Source organism: Hylobates moloch, unplaced genomic scaffold (assembly GCF_009828535.3).
Source record: "Hylobates moloch isolate HMO894 unplaced genomic scaffold, HMol_V3 SCAFFOLD_7, whole genome shotgun sequence".
NCBI classification, from domain to species: domain Eukaryota; kingdom Metazoa; phylum Chordata; class Mammalia; order Primates; family Hylobatidae; genus Hylobates; species Hylobates moloch.
The window spans coordinates 84,080,071-84,088,522 of record NW_026652282.1 but is presented as its reverse complement, the minus strand read 5'-3'; the positions used below and the strand labels follow the sequence as shown (position 1 = coordinate 84,088,522).

The 8,452-nt window shown below is 44.6% G+C and overlaps 1 protein-coding gene across 1 annotated transcript in view; it reads right to left on the bottom strand.

Moving 5' to 3' along the window:
* Positions 1-4,180: 4,180 nt before the first annotated feature.
* The window catches only part of DRP2 (dystrophin related protein 2), a 44,576-nt gene continuing 40,304 nt past the window's right edge, over positions 4,181-8,452 (bottom strand). The window contains exon 23 of the mRNA XM_032757277.2: positions 4,181-8,183. Coding sequence (XP_032613168.1) covers positions 8,059-8,183 — 125 coding nt within the window. The 3' untranslated portion in view covers positions 4,181-8,058. The remainder of the gene's footprint in view (positions 8,184-8,452) is intronic.

Sequence of the window (8,452 nt, the reverse complement as noted above, 5' to 3'; positions counted from 1 at the left end):
TGGATTGTTGTCAATTTATTAAACCATCCCCCATGATGAGTGTACTCATATCCAAAAGGAAACAAGAAGAAAAGCAATAAGCTCTATATCTTAGTTCATTTGGGCTGCTGTAACAAAAATACCATAGACTGGGTAAATTATAAACAACAGAAATTTATTGCTTATAGTTCTGGAGGCTTGGAAGTCTAAGATCATGGTGCCAGCAGCTTTGGCATCTGGTGAGGGGTTTGTCTGCTTCCTAGATAGCGTCTTCAGGGTGCATCCTCACATGGCGGCAGGGCAAACTCCCTCAGGCCTCTTTTAAAAGGGCGCTAATTCCATTCATAAGGGTGGAGCCCTCATACCTAATCACCTCCCAAAAGCCCTACCTCTTAATACTAACACATTACTGATTATATCTTAACATATGAATTTTGGGGGACACATTCGGACCATAGCACTCTGATTAGAAAATGGCAGAAGATGCTATCAGCCTTGGGGCATCCTTCCAGAGTTCTTAGGGTAACTCCTAATGAACTAAGCAAATCAAATCCCAATGCTATATTGTTAAGGTGAGAAGATTTGCTCCAAATCCCAATGCTATATGGTTAATATGAGATGGAGCGGGTGGGGGTGGGGGGTGGTTAAAGAAGTGATACAAATGGCAGCTCCAATGTTTGGGTTGAATTACCATGCTGTAGTGGAACTCACACAAGGATGGAACTTGCCTTGGGCAAGTCCCTATGGTTCTTTTTTTTTTTTTTTTTTTTTTTTTTGAGATGCAGTCTTGCTCTGTCGCCCAGGCTGGAGTGCAGTGGTGCGATTTTGGCTCACTGCAACCTCGGCCTCCCGAGTTCAAGAGATTCTGCTGCCTCAGCCTCCTGAGTAGCAAGGATTACAGGCACCTGCCACCATGCCTGGCTAATTTTTGTATTTTTAGTAGAGACGGGGTTTCACTATGTGGGCCAGTCTGGTCTCGAACTCCTGACCTCAGGTGATCCACCTGCCTTGGCCTCCCAAAGTGCTGGGATTACAGGCATGAGCCATCACGCCTGCCTGCCCCTACGCTTCTTCGAGCCTCTATTTTCTCATTGTAAATCATGGGTGATAATGCTTACCCCCAAGAGGCATCTGGGGGTTTTCTGGAAGTAGCCCAGCTAGCCCCAGGTCTGATCCCAATTGACAAAGTCAGTGCTGCTTTAGGAAATATACTCCTAAGTTCTCCGTGCCACTTTTAGTGCTCCTACTCCAAGTCAAAGTTAAGCCATGGGCAAAGGAGAGGTCATGTATGAGCAGGGCCTGTGAAGTTGGGATGGAGACAGCAGGAATGCTGGGGGAAATGCAAGGGAAAAAGTAGGACTAAGGGAGATAGGCATGTTAAAGGCAAACAAAATGGAGCCCAGATTAGGACAGAAGTTCGAGGATTGCTTGAAAACCAAGAAGATATTTTTAAAAGATTGTTTTTTTCAGAAACTCGTAACTTAAAAGATGAGAATAAGGAGAAAGAATGAGGGAAAGAAGTTGAATGTCAGAGGCAGAAGGTGGGGGAAGAAGCAGAGTTTGAAAAGAAGATAGGCCTTTCCAGATAAAGGCAGGCAGGGGACTGATAGAAAGTACCCTGGGGTCATGCTGGAGAGACAAGCCAGTGAGTGTGGCACATGTGCCGCAGCGGGCATCCAGGAGTGGAAGAGGTAGAAGAGCCCTCATACAGCCTCTGTCTGATACTGCAGCCTGAGAACAGTCAGAGCTCTGCTGAGAGGCGGGGTGGTAGGGAAGACAACACAACAAGAAGGGGCAAGGGCAAGCTAGTGTGTTTGCAATGCCCCTCCATCTCCTCTGCTACCACTTCTCAATGTAACCCAGGGGGGCTGCTTCACCACTGTCCTCCAGTCACCCAAGGCTATTGCCATTCTGACTTTCCACCCCACCCTAACATACGCATGCACACATTCACTCTGACACCTCAGAAAGTTTTCCTTTGCTATAGCTCAGTGATTTTGACTTCTGTATGCTACAGACTTGTGCTGTCCAATATGGTATACACTAGGCACATGTGGTTTTTGAGCACCACATGACTAGCCTGAGTGGAGATGCGCAGTTTAGTGTAAAATAAACACTGGATTTCTATAAAGGAACTGCTCTGTGCCCGCATCCTGATGACCTTACACTATCCACGTAGGCCGCGCAGGCCAGGCTCAACTGCAGGTTGACTCAGGTCCTGGCATAACACCCTGTGATCCTCCCGGAACACAGGAAGACAGGCAGTCTTGTGAGAATTTGCTACAAGAGCGTTTCTCAGTCATCTCCTTATCTTGAGGGAGGTTGCCATGAGGCAGCTTGTCACCTACCTCCCTCATTCCAGTTAACTATAGGGCTTTCTGCCTGCTTCCCACTCCAGAGGGTACAGTTGCAGGCCATACAGCTGCTTAGCTGCAGTGTGGCATTGGCTACACAGTACCAGGGGGTCCTACCATTCATGTTGCCTGTCATCTAGCCCCTTTTGTTGTCCTGTTATATTGTTCTGTGGGACGAGGGATGCAGGGAGCTGATACCATTGCTGATCTTGCTTTTCTGTCTCTATAAGGAATAAACTGTCTGGATCTATCTGGATCTCGTGTGTGTGTGTGTGTTTGTGTGTGTGTGTGTGTGTGTGTGTGTGTGTGTTTCCCCCAGCTGAATGTGTCATCTTACTTGACATTTCCAAAGACTTAGTTAAAAATATATTTTAAAATCTCATTAATAATTGTTTTATACTATTACATGTTGAAAGGGTAATATTGTGGATATATTAGGTTAATTATTAAAATTAATTCCATCTATTTTTATTTTTGTAATATGGCTGCTATAAAATTTAAAATTACATATGTGGCTTGCATTATTTTATACTGGACAGTGGTGCTATAGTTTGGTGAGAGGCTGAGGCAGGAGAATCGCTTGAATCCAGGAGGCAGAGGTCGCAGTGAGCTGAGATTGCACAACTGCACTCTAGCCTGGGTGACAGAGTGAGACTCCGTCTCAAAAAAAACAAAAAGAAAAAGAAAAGAAAAGAAAAGAGGGACTGACAGGGTTTTATTTATTGACAGGATATATATATACACACAGGATACATATATATATATAGATGGATATATATATACACACATACACATACTATATATATTATGTATACATATATACGTATTATATATCCGTAACATATTATGGATATATATATATATATCTATAATAGAAAAAGATATATATATATTATGGATATATACATATATTACAGATATATATACATAATGGATATATATATATTACAGATATATATATATAATGGATATATATATAAAACAGATATATATATATATAACGGATATATATATTACAGATATATATGTAACGGATATATATATATATATATCCGTAATGTAAAAAGGAAAGAAAAGAAAAAGAAAAAAGAAAAGAAAAGAGGGACTGACAGGGTTTTACTTATTGACAGGATATATATATATATACACACAGGATATATATATATATATATAGATAGATGGATATATATATAGATGGATATATCTACACATACACATACTATATACATATTACGGATATATATATACACACACACACACTATATATACGTGTATATACATATATATACGTGTGTATATACGTATATACACACGTATATACACGTATACGTGTATATACGTATGTATATACGTGTGTATATACGTATATATACACGTATATACGTGTATATATACGTATATACACATATATACGTATATATAGTGTGTGTGTGTGTGTGTGTGTATCCGTAATCTCAGAATAAAAGGTAGACCTTTAAACTGAATAAATATAATTTTATGAAAACTCAATGCATTGTCCTGACTTTCTTACAATGCTTCAGCCTGGTGAAAAACCCTCAGATTGAGGAGGATGAAATTTAGAAACCATTGCTACACACAGCTCATCTCATAAGGCGCTAACTAGCTAATTTGGGGAGGGTTGGGAGAAGGTCGAGAGGTGATTAATCCGGGTAACGGTGGCCGATGAGCTCAATGGGGAGGTCTTTTTGTGTCCCACAGGTGTTGGACTCATCTGGTGGCCTTATGTTTTACAGTACTTCTGTGTCTTCTTGGTCTACCCTCTCTTCCCACCCCCAAATAAGGGAAAGATATGAAATATCAGACTCAGAGAGTATAACCAGAGGAACCAAAGTAAACAAGTACAAATTTATTCTTTTCAAAGCAGAATTCAAGGGAAAGGGGGAAAGCACCACAGTGAGTGGCAATCAAAGTTAACCAATTTGTTCCCAACCCTGTCCCTTTGTCCCCTAGACTTCCATGCCACCCTTGTCACCTCCCCCAAATCCTTTCCCCAATTTTCATCCTCCTGTGACCAGTTCTTCCAGCCAGCAATCAGCATACCAGACTTCGGTCAGGCCTCAATACTGCCATAGGGGACAGCAAGGGCATTCAGCAGGCCCCCTCTCAAATGTGGCAGCCGTGGGAGAAGATGGACTCTGCGAGCTGAGCCCTGGCCTTGAGCCTTTCCTTCTCCCACAGCCATTGGTGTTAAAAGAGTAAGAAGTAGCTAAAGTGTTCCTTGTTCCTACGGGAGCCACCCAGCAAGAATTAAGTCTCCACAGCGCCAGGACAAGGCCCCCAGTTTTTTTCCCAGAACTGTTCGAGTTAAGGCAGCTACTTTCTTGCTTATCCTTCATCTATGTGAAGGGAAATTGGATGGGATTTTTGGCCTTGAAATGGTGCCACAGGCCATGACTCTGCCATTGAGAATGTGAGTTCAAATGCTGGATATGGAGCCCAAATCTCAAGCACACACATCAGGAAGCACAAATATTCCTTAAAAAGAATCTGGAGGGAAAACATCTCCTAGGATTGGCCTCTTCCTGGCCTCAGGGTTTCTCATTTCTGTGTCCTGCCAACCCATTTCCTGGAGCACCAGAAACTCAAACAGATTTCTCTGTAGGGAAATATTTCCCAACCTTAGACCTTGAAGAAAATGGGCACTTGAGAGTCTTGATTCTAGCCTTTCTAATCTGGAGGGAAGGGTACATGTCCTCCCTAGGGAAGCATAGCACAGCCTGATGTCCTCCAGCTAGTTAGCCTTCCATGACAATGCCCAATCAATGTGAATCCACTCTGCTGTCACTGGAAGCAGAGGTATCCTCGTAATGGCTTTTTGGCCTCTATCAAATTCTGTCAAGAAGAAATCACTTCTCAGTCCTAACTGTTCTCTGATACTATTTGACAACAACACCAGCAAATGCTCACATTTCTTATCATTGATGCTAATCCCACAGTCAGAAGGTTTTCTTTAGGCTATCAACCTAGCAACTCCCTTCACCATCCTTCCAGTGTAGGGCTATAAACTACACAGTGCCATGCACAATACCCTTAGGAGACTAATACTCAACAAGATGTCTAACAACATACAACACATTTTGGTAAATCCAACCCCAAGTTGGATTCATAGTACCCAAGGATCCATTTACCTTACTGTGAGAAAATTCCCCACACATACTGCAGTGACTGTCCCTGGACCCTTGAACAATATACTCACCTTAGGCATTAAGGTAAACACAGGACCACAAAATGTCAGTGACCCCTTAGTGAGAATTCAACTCTTGACCTGCTGCTTCAGTCCACCTACAACGCAAATCCTACATAACAAGATCTACATCTTTTCCACCATGCCTGGCCCACTGCAGTTGCCACAGGCCCTCAGCAGCCCAAGAGCTCTCAGGTGGGGTGGGGATAACAGAAAAGATCTTCCAGGACTTTCCTGGTAAAAAATTGCTCCATAACATGTACCCGCCTAAGGCTTAGGCAGGCATATGCCTCCAAGTCCTTGAGCCCTCCGTCCCACATTCCTGCCCACAATCTAGGCTCCTACAAATATGCTCCCACTCTGACTGATGCCCAGGTTCTATGATTGATGCCTGCCTACCACCTGCTCACCATCTATCCAGATACCCAGTTCTCCTGCCCAGAGACCTCATGAACACTAAGGCAGATGTTATGCTGTGAAGTCTGACACCCTGGACCTGTGGCTTAGTGGTGGAGGAGGCAACCCTAAGCTTCTGGACCCAAGCCGCTGCCCTGCCTCCCCTGCGGCAGATCAAACTAGGTTCCCAGCAGTTCTACCCACTGGCCCACTGCTGGATTATAATACAACACCCCAACCGTCACTCCCTCCTGATTGTGGTGGCAACTGTTGCTTTCTTTAGCCCTGAGTGAGACCATAAGAGCTGGAAGGGGCCAGAGAATGTTCTCTGCGTCTTAGCTGGCAAAGGCTAATAAAGGCCTGTTTGTCCTTTTCTGCATGGGGTGGGCAGAGCTTGGATTTGCTCTATTTTGGCACCTAAACCACTTAGGGGAGCCCAGGAAAATTCACCCAAGGCCCAGGTCTCAAGCGAACAAGATTTGGAATAAGTGAAGAGAACAGTGACTCTTCCTGTTAGATTCTCTGTGACCACGGGTTTCTGTTGCTTTGGTCTTGAGGACAGCCCACCCCAAACATCAATGGAGAGAGATATCCTAGGGGAGCAGCCAGGATACATTTATCTTTCCAACCAGAGGCTGGGGCTAACAAAGAGCAAGGCAGAACATTAATACTTCAAGAGGTATTAGAATTTAATGTGTAAGTGAGGCCAGGAGAGCACTGATGTACAGTAGATATGTAGAATAGATATGTATGTATATAAACTTAGGCAAATGAAGTCAACTACAGGGCTCTAGGTTATAAAGCTCCTCTTGGTAGAAAGCTGCCTAAGTGGGCTCTGAATCTATTCAACATTCCCAAGCCCACTCCCCCACCCCTACTATCTATTCTGAACAGTTTCTGGATAAAGAGATCATGGTATATGTTGCCTAGGAAGAGCTAGTTCAGTCTGAGGATTGGATTCACCTTCCAGAGTTAGAAAGAACAATTTTAGGCACAGGAAGGCCTTGTTGTTGTCTGGGTGGAAAGTGGCCAGCTTCCTGATTTGTGGCCTGTGGCTCCTATGGAGGGGCCACTACACACGGTGGCCAGTTGCAAATGCCTGATGATTAGCTGGGGACAATCAGCCACCTCACCTGATTCAGCCTGAGGGCTAGAAGGGTCACAGCCTGGAAGGGCGTTGGATGGCAGTCATACTACTCCAGACTTGAGGTGGGCTTCCTCTTCCTCACCCAAAGAAAGCAACACTCCCTTGCTCAGCAAGCTGCCACTGTGTCCTCAGGTCTGTGAGGACAGACTCAGAGGAGCAAAGGGTGGCTTCAGCCAGGTTTCCAGAGCAACTCGCAACTCAGTGGGTCTCTCAAAATGCTGAGGCCTTTAAGAAATAGGAAGATGTGGGGCAAAAAAAAAAAAAAATCTAAACCCATAAGTATAGATTTAATGCTTCCAAATATAACGTAGAAGAACCAGAATGAACTGTTCTTCCCTTAAGGAAGGTCTGTCAGGGACTGAGGCTAAAGAAAATGAAGATATTTGAGGAGAAACCAATACCTAGGTAGCATTAGGATGGCTAGCGATCTGTCCTGGAGCTGAAGTAATAGAACACACACTGCCCAGACTTTTTCAGGGGCACTTGGGGTGGGGAAGGTGTCTCAGGGATACCCTTTTGCCTCCCTGAGTTGTGCCAGAGAGTAGGGGTAAACCCTGTGGATTCATAATGCTGGAACCTTGGGGTAATTAGGCTTCTCTCTCTCCGTAATTCTACGGAGAAGGAAGAGGGGCCAACAGGTACTGCTTAGCTCTGCAAGGCAGCTTCTCTGCTCCCCATCTGAATGGTCAAGTGATATTTGCCTGGGCTGCAACAGAAAGGTACTTAAAGGGCTGACCTCGAACTTGAAGATTAAAGGGAACATTTCTAGAGTCAGAGGAATCATGCCTCCCCTTCCCCCATCACCGCCCGCACCCACCTCACATACCACCAGATCCCTGCTGCTGCCCAGAGCCCAAATAATACTAGTTGAGGAATGTGGGGCCAGTGGAAACTGGAAAGGTTGGGTGAAGGCTGAGGAAAGGCTTTGACCGGAACCAGGAGAGGACTATGAACTATAGGATGGGGATCTGGCTCCATCAAGAGGCCAGCAGGGTGTTGGCAGTCACATCAGAACTTCGCACACTAGGGAAGGCATGACGGAGTTTCTCCATGATGTCCTCCAAGCACAGGCTGACATCCTGGCTCTTTGACCCCACATCATCTGGGTTAAAAAACAGACATTTGAGAAGAGAACTAGAGACTCCTTTATGAGGCCAAGGGACCAGATAGAATTCTGCCAGCTGAAGGGCAGACCTGCCCGCAGCATTTGCATCTTCCCAGCACAATGCCTAATACATAGGTTGTGCTCAATGTACATTTATTTGTAGAATAAGCATATGAATTAATCAATCAGTAAACCAATCATCCCTGACCCTAAGCACAAACGAAGAGGAGAAATCAGTCCCAGCCCCGCAAAGCCTTGGGCAGGAA